The 20,229-nt window shown below is 36.9% G+C and overlaps 1 protein-coding gene across 1 annotated transcript in view; it reads left to right on the top strand.

The window, feature by feature from the left end:
- LOC150088213 (protocadherin Fat 4-like) overlaps window positions 1-20,229 on the top strand; it is a 415,241-nt gene that overhangs the window by 299,685 nt on the left and 95,327 nt on the right. Inside the window, exons 43-47 of the mRNA XM_090369387.1 lie at window positions 1,654-1,772; window positions 5,869-6,072; window positions 6,646-6,744; window positions 11,477-11,593; window positions 17,415-17,591. Of these exons, the coding sequence (XP_090225513.1) occupies window positions 1,654-1,772; window positions 5,869-6,072; window positions 6,646-6,744; window positions 11,477-11,593; window positions 17,415-17,591 (716 nt within the window). The remainder of the gene's footprint in view (window positions 1-1,653; window positions 1,773-5,868; window positions 6,073-6,645; window positions 6,745-11,476; window positions 11,594-17,414; window positions 17,592-20,229) is intronic.

Below are 20,229 nucleotides of genomic sequence, written 5' to 3'. Positions count from 1 at the left end.
CGGACACCCAGCACATACAAACTGAATAAGAACACATTGTAAATAACATTACTATGTTAACTCACTTACGAAGCCCACTAACTCGGCTAGTGTAAAAAGACCACAAAAATTTCCCTCGTCTTGGTTGGATTCCAATTCAAGCCTTTTCCACGTGGTGTAGAGCACAGCGATCGTGACCATCGTGTTGTCTGAGAAGTCGTTGTGTTTTTTGTGACTGAGGAATCGCATTGCTATACAATTCACTTGAGGATCTGCATAATGCTTTTTTTTTTTTACTAGCGATTGTAGATGATGGTCACAGACAATAGGAGTAGGATTCCATCCACTGCAGTTATTCAGGATATTTTTCCTTTAATCAAACTCCGTATGTTAGGTTATGTGTGTGTGTTATGCACTCACACACAGGCATGCACACGCTTAAATAATTTCAAAACATTTCGAACATGAGCTGCCAAGACCGGGTTTTTATCAAGCAGGTGAAGTTTAGACTTTTATTTTAAAATATAATTTTTAGTTTTAAAATTAACTGTATCGGGCCATTGTTTAATACAGCCAATCTCCATTTGGAATTTTCTCAGCTGAAACTTTTGTATCAGATTAGGAATTGATTGCTCGTTTCTTTCTTCCACCGGAAGAAGAAGAACTTTGGATTATTGGATTTTTTTTTTTTTGTTTTAATAGACTCAGGCACATATAAAATGATAAATCCAAACAGTAACAACATCATAAACCTACTTAAAAATGAAATAGTAGTACGCTTGAGGCACATGTACCCACAAAGGATTGTGCGTTGCATATGTTAAAATGGAAAATATTTCTGGTCTGCATACCTCGATTGAACCTAAAATATGATTACATTACAATACACGTACATCAGCGATTATTTGTAATATAATCATATTTTAAGTTCAGTCAAGGTACGCAGATTGGAAATATTTTCCATTTTAATATAGGTAACACATAATCCCTTATTTTTGGGTACATATGTCCATGTATCTAGCGTCCTCACTGCCTGTACAATAAGCAGCCTTGACTCCACCTCCTCCGAAGTCGTTGTGGGTACAATATACTACGATAGATGATGTTCCTTTGGCATTCTCACACTCAACATTCAGATATGAAGACTGTGTAATGCGTCTTGCCTCCATAGTACCTGTTGTCCGAGAATGGTGGGTTAGGCAACATTGAAACCGACTTTCGTTCGTGTGATATGGGGCATTTGCACAGGGTCCTATGGACCGTAAACACGCATATGGCAGCTACTTGTGGACTTCTGGAGATCAGCCCAAAAGTTTCAAGGTCTTTGAAACTTTTTGTATTCAAATTCTTTGTATTCATCATATTTGAGATTAGGAAAATATCAAATGGTTTTCACTAAATACCTTTTCGTTTATTTTGTTGAAAGGATGAATGAGCGAAATTTATGCTTATTGTTGACCATTTGTGCACTCTTACATAGACCACATCTTTCCACATGTTTTACTACATCGGTTACAGTTGATTTTGCGAGATGTCCAAATACTTTTGGTAGAGTAGTGTTTTATTCATATTATATTATATTATATTATATTATACAGAGGATAATCATTGCATTATAATAGTAATCAGTAAATAAATAAGTATAGCTATAACTGAATTACATATCCCTTTCAGTGCCATTCACCATCGATCCCTCGACCGGAGCTGTTAATATATCCCGACAGCTGGATGTTTCTGAAAGTCGAGACTTCAGTATTATTGTTGAGGCATCGGACGGATTGTGGAAAGCTGCAGTAAGTAAATTTATTAAGGGTAAGCGAAGAAAGCTCGACTTCTGGATTTCCATACATGGGAGGAATATCAAATGTTTTGCGATAAATACCTTCGCGTTTATTTATTTATTCGGTTGAACGAATGGACGAAATATACACTTATTGGTGTAGTCAAACCTCGTAAGTCCGGCACCGCCAGTTTTATGGCCGTGTTTGGGAAAATGGGTAAATCTGGAAACTACCAAAGAATTTACAAAATTTAGTTTTCGGTTTGGTCATTAGCCAAAGCATTGCGCCAGAGTTGATTGTGAAGGGTGTAGAAATAACCCCAGGACCTTAAGTTTCTATCGCGCTCCAAGAACACAGAGAAATTTGTTAGACCATGGGATTTTCTAATTGCTATTCGTGGAAAATATTAGCGAGTGATTGATAATAAACGATGGATTATTTATTATTTTTTTGAGTTTTAAGATTCATACACGAAGACAAAGTTCACGAATTCACTAAACACATTTACTGTTTAGTGAATGATTTTAGGATTTTAAAATTTCCCTTGTAAACAACATTGACACAGCAACTTTCATCCAGTTGCATTTTTCTACATGTCGCCTAAAATAAAATGAAGTGGAGCAGAGGGGCTGTTGTGGGAAAGGCTTAAAGGCGCTCAATATAGGGGGACTTCAGTGAAGTGATTGTGCGTCAGTTTTTTCTCTTTTTATTTCTAAATAAAAAAGAGAAGCTCTTTTCCTTTAAAAAATAAGAAAAGCTCTTTTTTTTCTTCTAAAATAAAAGGAAAAGCTCTTTTTCCTTCTAAAATACAGTGTGGTATTTTTTTGTAAGGCAAATCATTTTTAATTTCATTTTTATTGATGAATTATATAAGAGTGATTTAAATTTTATTAATTTAATTTAATTTAATGCGTATTGCATATTTACTGTACTTGAACGTTTTCATGTAGTGTGCATTACCTTTTTTCTCGCTAATAAAAAGGCACATTTATTCTACTATGTTCCGTATAGTACAGAAATGGAATATAATATTTTTGCCCCCTTTTACAACTATATCACGACCACCGAAATCCGTAACATTTCTAGATTTGACAGGTTCCTAGGTTACCGGATTGGGATGGTCGACTGTATTAAGAAATATATCACCTCAACATAGCTGCCTGATTAGAAGGGGATGCATTAATGTAATCTCATATTTATAATGTCAGTTCACAATTTTGCATTTACGCATATAGTGATTATTTACATTTTGTTTTTCATCATAAACTTGCTTATAAATTTCATTTTATATACTGCACATTATTGATACAAATTTTATTAGCATTTGAATTATTATAGTAGGTATTATACAGTTATTACAGGCTTATTTGGTGTGTTTCATTTTCATGGAGAAAACAATTTCTTTATATTAATTAGCTTCTACGAGTTAAAACACATTTTACAGGCCTTAATTTTAGGGAAAATCTTTTATTAAAAGTTGCAGACATATTTCTGTGCTTGATTTGTATCAGTTCAACCAATGTAGGCTGCTTCCTACTTATCTGAGATTTTCTGTAATCGGATATATGTGAATTTACTTTGAGATAACTGTAAGCAGCTTTTTGGCAGGAAAATTGCTTAGGTTACACCTAAGGAGAGGGGGAGTTAGTCAGATCCTTAGACAAAGAAACCTAATTTTGAACATTTTGTGCTTACAAAATTTTTTAGCCTTTTCTACTGTTATCTTTTTGTAAATTTAAGCTCATGTTCTTCTTCTTCCTCAATTTCTCTTTCTTTTTCATTTCACTTCAGTCTCTCTTTCTTCCCTTCCTATATCTTTGCAAGTAAAAATAGTGAGAACACAAACGACTAGATTTTTTTTTTATTATAAGTTCAAACTATCTGATTGCCGAATTTTAATTTTTACAAATGCAGTCATAATTAGAAATATATAATTTCCGATTATGAGTAGTAGGCATAGATTACTGAAAATTATGATAAAAATAACGAGTTTCTATTAATATATCTTTCATTAAAACTTTAAAAGGCAAACAGCTGGATTAAAATGACGAGTCCATCAAAAACTTGTCTGTGCCATCTTTCTGCTTTGGGCAAACGTGTCATGCAAAAGACTGTCTAAGAAATGGAGTTAATTTCCATCGTTCTTTAATAGTCCATGCAACAGTCTGGAAATCATTTGATGTTTCTTATTTATACAAGCGTCAAATTTACTGCTACGGCTGAGCAAGCTACTTTTTTTATTTTATTGTTTTATTTTCTTTGAAAATTACAGGTAATGTTAATTTTAACCGTGAAACCGAATATACTGGGCAAGTCATGAATAGAGTTAAAGTACACTGGAATGCAGATGAACAGTAATTTTATTTAGTTACTGTTCATCTGTATTGCAAATTTTAGTTAAACGTGAAGAATCTTTGAAGATTCTTATTGCAGTACGAATATCCTTTATTTTTTCCGCAGACTTTGCATATGTGATCTTAAAAATATTTGTTGCAGTGGACTGAAAAGTGAAATTAGAACTACAATAACGGCACTGAATGCCTAATGCTTAGTTGGCTGATTCTTTTCACTTTCTTGCCCTTCTCTGAAACTACCCTGCCTAACTTATGAGTGTTTCGCTGTCAATTTGCCATTATCGAACTTTGCCTTTTCACGGATGGGTGTAGCCAACTCCTTTTTGTTATTGTTTGGCTTGCAGCTTCCGTGTCTCACTTCCTTTCTGTATTGTATCGACTACCTTTTTTCGGACTTTCTTTTAGGCGACTTGCCTTGTCTGAAGATTCAATTAAATGTAAATGCATGGGTGTGGGTTCAGCTCCTTTGTACAGAGAAATGCTGTAAGCCCTGCCACGAACCCAATTTTTCCGAATGTGTCGGAAACGGTGTCCTGACACCTCCTCTCAACCGAACAAGAGTATTGATGTTTTCTCTTTCTCTGCAGATCACAGAAAATACCTCGAAGTCATTTACTTCCTCTGTTTGTAGTCCGTTATCTTGTGTAACACGAATCTCTCTTCACTCCCTCATTGAATTGCACAAAAAAATATGAAGTTGCCTACCACTACTTTTAGAAGGATTTTGGATATCTGTTACACTACACTCCTTTTTATTCTACTTATTCTGTTTTATTATATCTGCTAGTCCTAAGATGACTTCTGTCTGTAGCAAGCATATGCATTTGTTCAGGCTGTAATCTTATTACAATAAATTTACAAGCACAACAACTTCAATAGTAGTCATGTTGTAAATCGTTAAAACAAAATAAACTTAAATCCATACAAATATTAAGAAGCGGAAGTTTAATAAAATGACATCAGTAAGGTTAATTTTTCAATGAGAAATGATTTTGTAGAAGTTATAATCTTTCCAGAACTCTCTCTCTCTAAATATGTAAGCTGTATTTGTGATTGTGTTTATCGCACAGTTCACAGTTGTGATTTCTGATAATAGCTATTATGAAACTACGATTTTAGGGTAGAATTGTTATTTACAAAAAATTCAGCAATATGGTCTTCTTCTCTCCAGACGGACATTAACAGATTCATCTTAGTAGAATATTAGATACTAAGGTGGATGAATAAAGTTGCTAGAAACTCTTCCACAATCTCTAGGTTAATTCTCTATGCTTTGGTGACTCAGGATAACAAACAATAACAATAATATGTCTACACTGGCTAACTTGATATTGAAACAAATTGACTGGCCAGTTGTTACTGTAATCATCGCTACTCCGGGAGCAAGAGCCACAGAAACCCCCTGTCTACCTCTGCATCCCTCGCTATTTAACTTATCCACTCTTAACAACATATTCCCTAATAATACAATTGATCTTTTTAACTCCATCCACGCAGATCCAACTAAATTCGCCAACAACAAAACATGCAGAGTGGAATGTCAGACAGGATTCTTCGCAGTGCTTAACCGATGATATAAGTGATCCATCTTCCCACAGTAGCAAGGGCCATGATTAATCTACTCCTCTAACCATCCCATCTGTGAACAGTTCTGAATTAGTTGTATAATTATAATTAATTATTGTATAATTATAAAATAAAGAATTACAATCACCCTAATTGTATATTGTTATACCCTATTGTCTTCTCTGTAGACCACTCTAAAACTTTATATACGGGAGGCAGAAGAACGGGATCCATTATTTGACAAGCAGCATTACAGATTTGTTGTTCCTGAGAACATTGCTGGTGCTTTCGTGGGACATGTAGAATTGAAGGACAGAAAATATCGGGCAAACAGTCAGATGCAGTACATCATCGTCAACAAAGACATGCGCCCTCTCTTTAATATAACAAAGGTAGGCATGGATCATGGTAGCTAAAAGTACGAAACGTTTTGTAACGTTACCAGGTACTATCTGAATAATGAAAACTATAACTACTTAAAATATCCATCTAGCTAAAATATTTCTTGATGACTCCTACTATGTTCTCCAGTTAGAGAACACAGTGGGTTTCTGAATACTGGAAAACAACCTTGGAACTTCATTACGAGATCAAAGTGAAATTAACTAAATACATTTGGCATAAATTTAGTTAAAATAACCGACGTTGATCACCTAAGGTTATAATATAATTAATTGGAATTGTAAAAATCACGAAATATTACAAATCGACAAGTACAGATTAATTATTAGTTTATTTCATTATGGTTTCCATTTTGAAGAGGGATGTTCTCAATATGAAATTAAAATGTACTAGTTAACACCGGAAAAAGCTCATGTGTAACTACTTTCTGCTTTAGATCGGCAACAATTTAAAACTTAAATACACTTTAAAAGACTTCTTGTAACTTTTCCCAACTGATGTTCCTGCAAAGATCTAGTTGTTGCTTTCTTTAGTGAGTAATCCGATTGTACATTTTATTTCAGGAAGGAAAGCTTTTTACAAAGGTTGGACTTGATCGAGAGAAGAGAAGCAGTCATACCTTTACTGTAATGTTGGAAGAAAGAAGGCCATCTGTAAAAGTGGTAGGTTTCTTACGTCATAGTGCACTCACTTTTCACTCATCTTTCGCTCGCATTAGTTGTAGACGTAAACCCTTAATTACTAGTCTATTAACGAATCTTCTTACAACATTAGTTTATGTACTTTGTTTTCAAAGTACGTAAAGTGCTATAAAGTATTTTAAATATGCTGCCATTAATTGCTATATTTCTGTTTTAGAGTTTCCAGAATGTCATCCCACAGCGCACGATATTTATCATTAACACTCTTATTTCTTCCTCGTTAACTTGCAGTTACTAATTTCTGGGTATTCTTCCACCAGGTTTTTTGCTCTTGTCTTAGATTTGACAAGGTCCGCTCGCATTACGGATCTTACTTAGTAAAAGTGTTCCTAATCACCGGTTAATAGATGACGAATTATTATCGTAGTGATTTCCATTTTTAAGTTTGAATTGCATCGACCAAGTCTTTGAACGTCGAACTGGTCATTTTTTAGATTTTTTACATAAAGAACTGGCTCCTTTTGAAATTTCCTTCATAAAATAGACAATAGGCTATGATAATTTATTGTTATATATGCCGCTTCACACTATTTCAGTAAAACTATATGCATATCTGTATACACCGGAATAAAGTATTATGCCTTTGCAGTGCATTGGTAATATTGTATGCATGCCGTTTTGTAGCTCTTTTTGGGTTTTTATTAATATTATTGATCAAATAAAATAATTAAAAAAGCCTGTTGAAGGACAAATACTACTTATAGTTCGGGTTGCGTTTTATATATTACCGACACTTCCATTAATAAGAATTCGTCGGATGAACTTACTGAAGCGGAGTTTGGTTTCTTCAATTCGATGTTCTCTAACAAACGTGAATTACACTAAGCCTCCAGGGTTTTTCGCCCAGCAAACAGGCAAATTGATCCCCCAGAACGCACTCAACTTACAGAGACATAATATGCATGGAGAAATATGGTCTAAGTCGCTGATGCGCATAATGTCATATAGCAATCAGCCGGATTAGGTCTATGCAAAATATTCTCGTTTTCCACCATAGCTTATTTTAACGTGCAAAATATGTATTTTGAAGATTAAAAATCACTTACCAGTGTTTCTAAATGTGTTATCTATAAGATACATCATATCTGCAAAGCGTAGGGAAGTTCCACTCATTCCGACTGTTGATTTCAAGCACCCTACTTTGCGAGTTAGTTTTCTTAATGCCATTTATCTCTTTTAAAATTAATTTCTTCAAAGACAAATAATTTTCTCATGATGGTGGTTATAAATCAAAAACTAACGCCCTCAGGTTGGTAACAGCTGACTGCGTGATTTAAGTATTCTCCAGCCGAATCTTCTGTGCTGAAGCCAACTTTAAAGGCGTTCTTTCCAATTCTTAGCAATTGGAAAGAACGCCTTTCCTATCGCAGACTGACATCTTCTAATGAAAACACCACCGACTTTGCTCGAGGTAGACAGACATAGAAACAGACATTACGTAGTAAATCGACCTATCGTAGAAATGTTTGATTATCCTACAAAAACACTTTAATTACCTAATTTATGTATTGGATTTTAAATTCCATTTGTACGGTAGAATGCAGAGCGAAAAATCGATTTTATTTGTATTCACTAAAAGCAACGAGGGAGAATGATCACTGCACGTTTCAAAATAAAAACGTTAGAGTTTTGAGCGCGCTGTAATTTCCTAAAATAATATTATTACAGTTGCGAATTAACTGATCCACAGGAATACTTTGAGTAACTTGGGGAATTTTATTTTTCAATGTTTTTAATATTAAATATGAAACGTTGCGTTTTTAATAACATTGTCGCTGATAATATTGTTTTCATAGAACGTAACACATTATACTAATACATCAAAAGTTTCCGGACACTCCTCTAAATATAATAAATACTGCGAACGATTATGTATGAAAATAAGTAGCAGGTTAAAAGAGTGTAAGTAATAATAAAGATATCACAAAGAAGAATACAGAGATGCCAAAAGGCACTTTTGGTGTTTCAAAGAGGCTTAATCATCGGATGCCATATTATCACTTTGTGACCATGTCACCATATCATCATCTGAACCTTACAGAATGAGTTGCAAAGTTAAGACGTATCAAATATAAAACGAAATTCAAATAAAGTAAAACGTTAGAAGAACGAGGGCGATGTGTGTACAAACGATTAGGTAGGCCAAAAAGACTGAGGGAAAGGAATTGCCGATCCCTTGAATAAAGGGATGACAACAAATCGAGGATATCCTTAAGAAAATTATGTTGGAGGTTCAGATGTGCTCAGGAGTGTTAATAGATGCGTCCATAGTCCTTACGGCATGGATTTTCATGACAGATACAAGGCCTGCATCAGGCTGTTGAACGTCAGACGTCATTGCAGTGGTAATAACCAATTGTACTGAAAAGATGGAACAGTGAACACAAGAATTATGAAATGAGGCGTGGCTTTACAGTCTTCACGTCGCTCCATAGGACCTGTTTTACAATCTTTAGACCAGAAGATCTAGTGGAGGTCTGAAGAACGCCAGGGAAACGTCGTCTACCGCTGTGTATTGTGCCAATAATGAAGCTTGGAGGAGGCAGAGGATTAGTGTGTCTGCGGCTTCTTCTTGTTTGTACACGGACCGTTGATTGCAGTGCCAAATCCCATCGATATCAAATCGACTCTAATAACATCCTAGAGTTCCATGGTACTCGCATTCTGGTAGTTCTATGAAAACCTTTCACCAAGTAGATGGAACGCCGAGAAGTGTTTCGCCACTTTAAGAAAAGTTTTATTGCCATGTCTAAGTTGATAGAATAGAATCCTAAAAAAATTCTCACCTTTTAAAGTTATTACATTTTTAATTTCTAAGAATTAGTTGCGGAAAAATTCTAAAACAGAATAATATTATAGGATGGCAGGAGGGAGATATAAATAATTCAACCCAATCTAGCCCAACATTCAAAAGAGTTATTTGCAATTGGATGATTTAATTATAATTTAAGAACACATCCTTATGGCTGTGTTCTTTAATGTATTCATTCTTGTTTCCTTTCACTGATCCCTTCATCAACTGATAACTACCTCAGTGCTTTCTCTTAATACAGGTTTATGACTTTGGTTTTCTAACTTCAGGCATAAACTCTCAACTTCTAACTTGAGATCATTTTGTGGCGAGGATCAATTAAAATTGTTTTTGCTCATTTTGCATATTATGGAACCGTGTCTACAGGTAGTTTCTCAAAGTTGTTGGGATGCAATCCTTTGAGAATCAGCCTTAAGGGCCTCGATGTTTTTTTTCTAGTGGAGAATGTAGTTTGGAACATGTTTACACGTCCTTGGAACATAACCACTTGTTTTTGTTTAAAACTTTATCGCTGCTGAATTGTATCAGATAGCCTTTCTCTAGAAACCTGATTGTTATGTTTTTGTTGTGATCGTAAGTTAAAATGGAAATACCGTGGAAGCAGATTATATTCCTAAAATAATAATTAACCTCAGTTTTGTTACATAGAATTGCAGGATATATTAACACAGAACTTAAATACAAACAGATTTAAAGCGTATTACTGCGTTTATCTGATCACGGGGAACGTTCATAAGACAAAGCTTATTCGATCTTAGGAGGAAACAGAACATTCTCTTTGACTAGCCTAAGGCAGTAGTCGCTTTAAATCTGTATGAACTTCAGTTTTGTTTGCTTTGCCTAATCGACGTTTTCATGTTCTAAGCGAGTCTTGCCAAAACTGGGGAACTGGTCTTTGAGGACACCATGCCAGTCCCATCTGCCTGTAATATTTATTTTTGCATATAAATCGGAATCAGATTTACAGTACAACATATGGTTGTGGTATGGAGGTTCTAGGGTATCTGATGGAGGCGTTTTTATACCCCATTCTGCCAATTTTAAAGAGGGTGGTGGTAGTAGTAGTGATCCAAAATTGTAATCACCATCCATTTAGATCTCTTGTGTATTACAGTCGAATAAATATTTTCTATTTACAATGCCAGGAGTATGTGATGCATTGTTTTTATTTTGATTGGCCATCTTAAAACAAAATTAAAATAGGTTCGTTTATTCACCATGTGGAATCAAAAGTAGTATTAAATAGATTGACTGTATCTACTTAACTTTTTGTTTAATCTTTTATTTCACAGGGTGGCCTCGACCAGCCTGTATACGATTTTCTGCATTGACTGCGTTAACATTTATGTTAAAAAGTGTTTCAGTTTCGTAGTCAAGTTTATAAACCTGCTTAACTGCCTTCAAAGCTCTTTGGTTTCGAACCAAATGCCTCTTCTCCCCCACCAGAAGCAGGGGTATGCTAGGTAACCAGCACTGTACTACTTGTATAGATCGTGACGGCTGCAAAAGGGTCCATATTGACGTGTATGAACATTTAGTATAAAGTCTAGTAAAATCGATTTTCTTCTTTCATTTTGATTGTTTTGTTTGGGATTTATGATATTTCTTCACTTCAGAACGTCACTCATTCAATAACAGACTGAGTTTGGATACTCAATATGTGCATCAATGCCGTGTCTTTTACAATTCGATGCACACCCTATACGAATTACCTTTAATATCTTATGCAATTTTGTCCTTTAAAATTTTACACACGTTTGAATAACAGATATTATTTTAAGTTAATATAAGATCTTAATATTGTTGTTGGATACTAAGTTGATTTTAATATGGTATGGACATTTCTGAGTTTTCCTTACATTTTGTGTCTCTTTGAACCAGAGTGTCTGCGAAGTGACAGTAGAAGTTCTCGATGTCAATGATGAGATACCCACATTTCAGCACACCTATCAAGGAACAATTAAGGAAAATTCCCCCTCCGGCACAGCCGTCAACGTTGTGAGTATAACAACTAAAGTTTCAAACCTATATTATAATTAGCATATCTGTAGCTCATAACTATCTTCGAAATCTCATGGGACACTGAATAAAAAAAACCTAGCAATAAAAAAAAAAACTATATAAATCGATTATAACCCCACATAACCTCCAATGACTTTTTTAACCCTGTGGTGAACACTTTCTATAAGTTTATGGTAAATAGAGATGGGGATCTTCCTCCATGCCTGCTTAAGGCTGAGGCGCCTCCGTAGCCAGGTGGGAAGGAGCAGCAGTGCGTAGCACACGCTTCTTGATTAAACCGGGGTTCGAGCCCGTCACCACCAAATACGGAGGATGCGGAAAGGTCAGGGAATGACCACCGCATGACCCGGAGCAATATGGCCTTAGTTGCTAATGCTCCTTAAAAAACCAAACAAACAAACAACAACAAGCTTAAGGCTGCGACCAATTCTTCGCTCGAACTAGGACGCGTCCTTATGTGTTGTTCAAAAATATTCCAAAGGTGTTCAGTTGAATTCATATTTGCACTCTGGACTGTATTGTAGTTTCACCATTCTCTTCAAACCATTGATGCACTACCCGTACTTTTTTGACAGAGCATTGTAATGCTGATTTAAAATCGGTCCTTCTCCAAATAATTTGCGATGCGCGTAAGGCAGAATTGTTCAGAATATTAGAGAAGGCATCTATTCATCTACAACAACCAGTGGACCAAATTAAAACACGTAAAACAGGACCATACCATCACTCTGCCACCACCGAACAACGTTATGCATACGACACCCTCATGTGCGTCCATCTAGGTGTGCCTGGGCTGCTCAGCATCATTCATCACTCCATATCGCTGTCCTCCACTGTTGTAATGTCCAGTACTTCCACTCAATGCATCAGATAGGGAATTATATGTATTGCTAGGAGACATGTTCGGTAGAGCAAGTGGCAAAACCATGGCAACAATTTTTTCTGGCGGTTGTTGGTCCCTTAATTATCTCCACACATTCTGTCAAATGTCTCTTCAGTTAGCTCATTAAGAGTGCTTTTGTGATTTCTTCTCACTCTGTGTTTAAACTGTCGACATTCTTTCAGGGTGGGACGAATGGCCATTCTATCCTCTCAATTTCATTTATATGCGATGTTTTCAACAACGGTTCATATTTTGGGTGTCCCATTCATTCTACTTTCTAGCGAATTAACATGCATACTGTGTGAATGCTTACTGTTGCACTTCATGTTAAAACATCTTGGCCTGTATCTGCTCTCATTTTATTGCGACTTTCTGCCGTTGATCGTGGTGCCTTTTATATTATATTGCCATATGCGTGCCACTTGTTTTCTGAATTAACCTTCCACTGGTGAGATGCCCAAATTCGTGTTGAAGGATAGTGTATTTATTGGTAGGAAGTATACACTGATGTCCATGTGATAAGTTACAGCCATAAAATTTTAGATATGAAAGAAAATCTCTATGATGAGAACAGTTACTCAGTTTAATCCAGTTTGAAAAGAAGTATTCTTATACACTGCTTGGCTAAATTAACAGAACACACAGAAAACGTGGTGTAACTCGTTCAGTTTGTGGTGAAGCGGGATAAAATTTGGTATGGTGGTGTATCATAGAATAACGATGAAGTAATGTAAAAAAAATTATGGAGGCTCTAAAGTCTCGAAACTTTATTAGACAGTTGGGCAGACAACTTGAGTAGTCGAGACCCGCAAACTCAAGTTGTCTGCCCAACTTCCCGAATAACGATGAAATGAGGAGACAGCAAGAAACCAGATAGACATAAGGGACATTTATAGGCACCCTTATATCGATATATTCATTACAGAAGTCGATACACAATGCTCGTAAATATGGTCTCATGACATCGGTAAGGCGTATGGGTGCAAAATTTGGTGTAATCGGTGCAAAGGCTAAACAGGCCTGAAAGCGATGAGCCATGCTCGATATAAGGGTGTCTATAAGATTCCGTGGCAAACATTTTTCCACCAGCGCAGACCTTAGCTCACCAAGCGACGGAGGAGTTGGCTGTTGGCGTGCGATGTGACCACCAAGGGCGCCCACACATCTTCGATCGGATTTAAGTCTAGTGATCATTCTGTACACGGCAGTCGTTGGATGTCTTCAGTTTCAATCTATTCCTGTACTACTCTATGTGCAGTGGCATTGTCACGAATGAAAAAAAAAAAAAAAAAAAAATCTGGCCAACTGCACTCCTAAAAAGTCACAAATAAAAGGACTCATCACAGAACATAACTGTACCCCATTTGTCAGGGCTCTGAGTGACATGTTCATGTGGTTTGACGCCGGCTTCCTTGCAAACCACTAGCTTCCTTGCGTAGATTCCACCAGAACTGAGCCTTCTTAACACAGGCCGTTTGCAAATGTTTTCATCTGTAGCCGCAGCAACTTCAAGAGTCAGTTAATGACAGGAGATCGTAGGGTTCCGCCTTTCTGTTAGAGCCAGATAGCGATCTGTTCTGGTTGACGTAGTCCTTGGGCGACCTTGGCCAGTTCTTCTTGTGATGGTTCCTGTCTCCTGAAACTGCTTCAATAGTGCCGAGACGACACTGCATGGCTCATTATCTGATATCTGCGAAAGTTCGGCTTCAAGTCCTCCAACGGCCCGCCATCTCAAAGAATCATCTAAACGACGACGATGTCTTGCCATCCTGAGTACTGGAGAAATTTTTCCCCCATGTTGAGTTTCCCTCCCACTTATTCCAATCAATTAGGGGCAGTTCGAAGTCACCCCTAATAAGACATTCCTGCTTGCTTGCTTGGCTATTTCATCTGCATGTACAGAATTTCGTCATACTCTTCACGGCCTCCTGGTCTGCATATTACTCCCACTCGCATTATACTTTTGCTTCCAACTAACTCACACCACACTTTCTATGCTCGTGGATGTAACTTCAGACTCAGCAAAAGCTCTTTTCGCGCTCAGGCTGCCTTTGATAAGAAGCAAGATCCCTTCACCTCTTCTGTCTTCCTTATCTTTCCTAAATACATTGTACATACCGTAGTGGAACTGGTTATCACCAATTTTAGGGTGGCACCACGTTCCAGTTAGCCTATTATATATATCAACAATGGTTGTCCTAACCAGGAGTCCAAATTTAGCCATTTTATTGACAACACTCCTGACATTACTGTATACACAATTGAGACTAAGTAATCTTCTATAGTTTACTGCGCTAACACACCCCTTGAAGTTATTTAGGTTTGTACCCCAAACTACATCTTCCCTCTCATTTGAAACGTTGCAATCCTCAGAACATCTTATGAACATCGGCCGGTGTGGCAACAAAGAAGAATTCATGAGGTGAGTGCAAGTATTTCTTTGACTCATATCAGCAGATGAACAGATTTCATGAACCCTTAATATATCCTCAATGATACTGGCAAAATCCTTGTACCATCTTTGTTCAAATGAATACCATCTCTACAAAAAGGATTCCTTTTACCTACAAGTGCAGGCGACCCTGATTAAAAAAAAAAAAATCACCCCCTACAGCCTTGCAAATTCTCTCGTCTACAGTTAATCCACAAGGCTTTCAGCATGTACTCCCTATTATCGTGTCTGGGCAGAATTGCAGTCACATGCACATTCTGACAAACGCGTGGCATTTTTGCACCGTGGTCCTATATTTATCTGATATAGGAGTTCCCACATGAATAGCATTATTAAATAAATTTTTAGTAATGCTATCTTTATCTCCCCCCCCACCCTTAAAATTTGACAATCTTTCGGTAACATTATTGACTTTTTTTCTGGTGGACCAGAAACACCCTCGTTCTGGTCCACCATCTTTATTACAAAAACTACGAGTATATTGAAATCAGGGGTTCCATTTTCTTATTAAAGCATGAGAATAATAAAAATTATAATTATAATAAGAGATTAAACGGCAAGGCATTTCAATTAATTACAGTTACTTAATTCCCAGGAAATTAAAAAAATAATATTAAATTCATTCTCCATAAACATATAAGCCCTCTCTGTATTCGCTTTTTACCCCTTATTATGGTACATAAAGAGCCTCTGATTTACGTGGCCCCTCGTTTACAAGAAATTTTAAAGATCATCTATCAAATTGGGTTTCATATTTCCGTTATCGATTTCTCGTTAACCCCTTGGCCGACCGCAATATGTTGAGAGGTAGCATATTTTTCACATCGCCGGTTTAGTTGTCTCATAAGCATTCTACGGGACTGTGGTCTGACTGCTTGATAACGTTTGAGCGATCTTCTATTTTATGCCGTGTGAACACCTGTCAAATGAAGAATGCTACTTTTAAATACGCAAACGTATTAAATTTGTTGCTTTTTGCGGTAATCAAAAAAATAAAACAGAAAACATGCACGCGGGATGTCCGTGCGTATGAATCCAATTTTGATCGAGTATCTGTGATTTTACTTTAAGCTGGCTGAACGTGTAGTCTCTGCGGACCACTTCGACGTGTAATTTTTAATGGACTGCAGAAATATGTAAGTTGTCATAAACATATTGATTGCGTATATAGAAACTGAAAAGAAAAAGAGATGTTGAAAGGCTGATTTTAAAGATATCAGTATGTAATGTACGAAGTGTAATTAAATAGACGAAGGATATAGAATATTTAATTAATAAGGCACAAATAAAGCATCTTCTTCCAGAATTCGCGGAACTTACAGCAAACATATGGGTGAAATTTCATACCAGTTCTTTTATTTATTATTACTTTTTTTTGTTTGTTTCTACTTATTCAATTTTTTTCCACAGTATGTTGCACGTCTCTTAGAGGCATTTGTAGGACGCGTAATACATTATCCGGCCTGATTTTAATTGGTTAAAATATTACTTTCACCTTTTCCCAGAATACTCATTTACATCAACAGTTGGTTACTAAGGTGATTTCTGAGCCAACATGCACGGGGAGGTTGTCCTTATCGGTACCACTGCACGTATCTGACTGAGAAGATAAAAGATTTTTCATTAAGGTTGCTTACGCATACTTTCTTTTTTTGTAATTAATCGCTTGTTTGTAACTGTATTTTTCATCTTTTTATTCATATAACGCTGTGTTCAGGTTTGTATTTAATTTTCTTATATCTATTTTATGTGGTGAATCGAAATTTGTCATCGTACTTAATACTCCTTATTCTAACTGCAGTTGAAGGTTTTATATTTTTGGAACTAGCGCGTGTCTGTTCCATGATATAAATAAAACTCTGTAGTACTCCTATTTTTTATGTATTTATTTATTTTTTGCAGTTCGCTATGGCCACCAAACGAAGATGTAATTTATCTCCAGGCTCGTTCTGCTATGTTTGCTGATAACTCGAAAGCAGGGTGAAGTTAGTGGAATCAAGTTTTGCGCCGCGTATGAGGTTTATTTTGCAATGACTACGAATGATCACGACAAGTTGTGGGCGCTTCATCTCTGTTGTGGTACTTGCGCGTCAGTGTTAGAAGAGTTGTTTCGTTGGAGTCGCAAGTGTCCCTTTTTGCTGTACCTGGAATATGAGAGAGCCCAAACTATCAAATAACCGTTACTTTTCTGGGGCAAATATATCAAAGTGTTAAAGTCTGCTTATCGAAAGATCTCTAATGTATCCCAGTACCAACCACCCTTAGGTAATTAATAATGGGGAATGGTTAGAATCAGTACGCTTGGTTTATACACCAGTTGCGTTTTCGTTCAAGGCTGCGCACTAAATTTTATTAAATGAAGGGCGAATACTGGCTTCTTTTAAATTAAATAATTTATTAAATCAAATAATACAAATTTTAAAAATAAATATTTAAAACTTATTTAATTATTTCTGTTTCAGGTTCCCGCTATATCTGCAGTAGATAATGACAGCGGCAATAATTCCATCGTTCACTATTTGCTTAGTGGTGCAGGAAGCGAATTATTTACGATATTAGATAGTGGGCTGGTTGTTTACACTGCGAAAGATCCCCTCGCTGTTCTGGATAGAGAAGCAAAGGAAAGATACGATCTTCAAGTAAGTGTTATTCTGTTGATCATTGCAGATTCGGTGGCTTTGAGGAAAAATCGAAGGCTCCTCCCTTTATCAGAGAGAGAGACTACGAAATAAAGCAAAGAGACTGCGTTATATAATTAAAAATATATGTTTTATATATGTATAACACGTTATACCTATACTATGTAATTTATAAGTTTTTTTGTATGTATATGCAGTTTTTGTTATTGAGCAGGGCTACTGGTCCATCTTGCATCACGCTGCAAAGACACGGCTTCGTATTATCAATTGTACAAGTATATACACTCATATTTAATATTACTCATTTTGTGTGCATGTTGTTCACAGGCAAAAAAGTATATGACTGAAGGATATGAGGTTAGTGCTAGGGTTATCCGGGAGTACAGTTATATAGATATATTATTTATCTTAATATTATCTTAATACAGTTACACATTAAGATGTTTTATGTCATCTGATATTTGAACTATTTGGGGAGGTGTATAGTGTTAATTGTAATGCGGCTCCGTGGTTTCCTCCAACTCCGCGCGGGGCGATGTGATGAATGCAAAACCCTGTAAAGGCCAGATTTATGTAAGTTAGTGAGTGTCCGTGTAGTATTAGTGTGGGGTTGTGTTGGTTGTATTGTTCATTCGGCCTTTTAGTCTAGGGGCCTGTGTCTTCACATAATAACCTCTAGTTTAGCGTCCAGCGCCACGAGGAGACATGCTGGGCAGTAGGGAGTCTAAAGCACTGGCGGGGTGAACACTGTGGCAGCCAAGGCTACAAACAGAGGGATCCCAGTTTAAAAAAAAAAAAAAAAAAAAGTGAAAGTTAGAAGATGGTAGTGGGAGATAGAAGTGGGAGGGGGAAGGCGATAGAAGGATAGAGGGGGCGTTAGTAAAGGTGCCCGCCTAAATGAAAGGGTGGACCCCCACGTCAGGATGCCCATCCTGCCCTGGGGTTGGGATATGATAGTTGGAAGTGGGAAAACCTACCAGGCGAAGGAGGGGAGAGTGCTACCCAGGTTGGGGGAAGGGGATGGAGAGTGACAGATCAACTAACCCAGGTGATAGGAATGAAAGAACACAGGGGAAAGATCCGTATGTAGGAGCGCCTGTATTGGTGCTATGTCAGCATCCCAACACCACGCTGGCTAAGTATCCACAGCATGATATCTGCTTGGATAGGCAGGGGCCATAGGCCATCCATCTATCATCCTAACCAAAGGGTGGGGAGACATTTGCTGCTCTCATATAATCCTCATTCATGCTCTACTTCCATTCTGTTTTTGTACTTTTTTCTTACATTTTACAATATATTTTTTAGCTTTTTTCTTACATTTTCTGTTAAGTTATCTTTTTTTTCCCACTCATTCATCCTCTTTCTCACACATCGGGATGGGGGATGTAATGATGTGTAGTGTAAATTAGTATACTAATACATAATGATCAAGGTTAAGAAAGTTAAGTTATTGGAAATTAAAAACTGGAGTTAGTGTACATTTAACCATAACATTTTATGGTTTATTCTTCCTCTTACACATCTACACTCCCATTCATTCATCTGGCTTTCATTTCATTTGTTCAATTCTTTCTTTTCGTACTGCACTCTCTGGACACCACAACTTACTATTATTCTTCACTTGAGGTGCAGGCCGGGGAGAATGCAGTGAGTGTGTTTGCGCTGTTATTATTAGAATATCTTTTGTGCGTGTATATAAAGTAATGTGAGTTATTATTAAGTTTGTATTCATTTGGCCATTACATTCGCTCCTTCACGCATTCCAATTTACCATAACACTCCACTCGGGCCCGGCGGCTAACAGGCCGGATGAACAATGGGCACAACAAACTACACAGTACATATCCCACACACTTTTAAATCTCTGGCTTGTCCGATACAGAGAACATACGCGGAGATGGGAGAAATCCCAGGTGCCGTCAGACCCCGAACATACCTAATACCTAATAAACACTCCACTCATTCACTCTCTCTCTCTCTCTCTCTCTCTCTCTCTCTCATACAGGGTCACTCTCTTCCACCATGACTACCATTTATTCCCTTTCACCATAATTTCCTATTTCACTCTTTCACTCAAAGGCCCAACCTATTCACTCTATCTTTTATGCTCTTTCATTCTACATTGCATTCCCTTGCTACTCGCTTACTGATATTTTTCAGCTAATCTGCTTCCCTGTCTGCCTGTACATCTCCCTACCCTACATGGGTACTTATTTGGTGTGGGTCCTCCAGGACTATCCTTCCTACACGTGGAAGGGTAGTCCTGGGGGTACCCTGGTCAGTACGGTTTAGTCTTATCAGGTGCTGAATACAGCTATCCTGACTCTGTTTTTTTTTTTTTTTTTTTTTTTTTTTTTTAAATCATCACCTGGGCGTGGTGGGAGATGTGCATTTTTGTCTATTGATTACTGTTTAACTGCTGGAGAACTGAATTGCCCTTCTTTGGATAGATTTACGCATTTCGAATACTTTCTGCGTGAAGGTTGTGAATGCTTTATAATTTTCTTCTTTCATTATGAATAAATATTTTTCTCCTCTGGGTTCTTTAATCTGTGCTATTAACTGGGTTCTGGGGATGTCATAAATTATACTTTCATATAGAATGTATGGGCAGTCTTCACTCTCGACGCAGGTA

The sequence above is a fragment of the Mastigoproctus giganteus genome, chromosome 3 (assembly GCF_048544385.1).
Source record: "Mastigoproctus giganteus isolate SK-2022 chromosome 3, ASM4854438v1, whole genome shotgun sequence".
NCBI classification, from domain to species: domain Eukaryota; kingdom Metazoa; phylum Arthropoda; class Arachnida; order Uropygi; family Thelyphonidae; genus Mastigoproctus; species Mastigoproctus giganteus.
The sequence above is the reverse complement of the archived record's forward strand: the minus strand, read 5'-3'. Positions and strand labels throughout refer to the sequence as shown.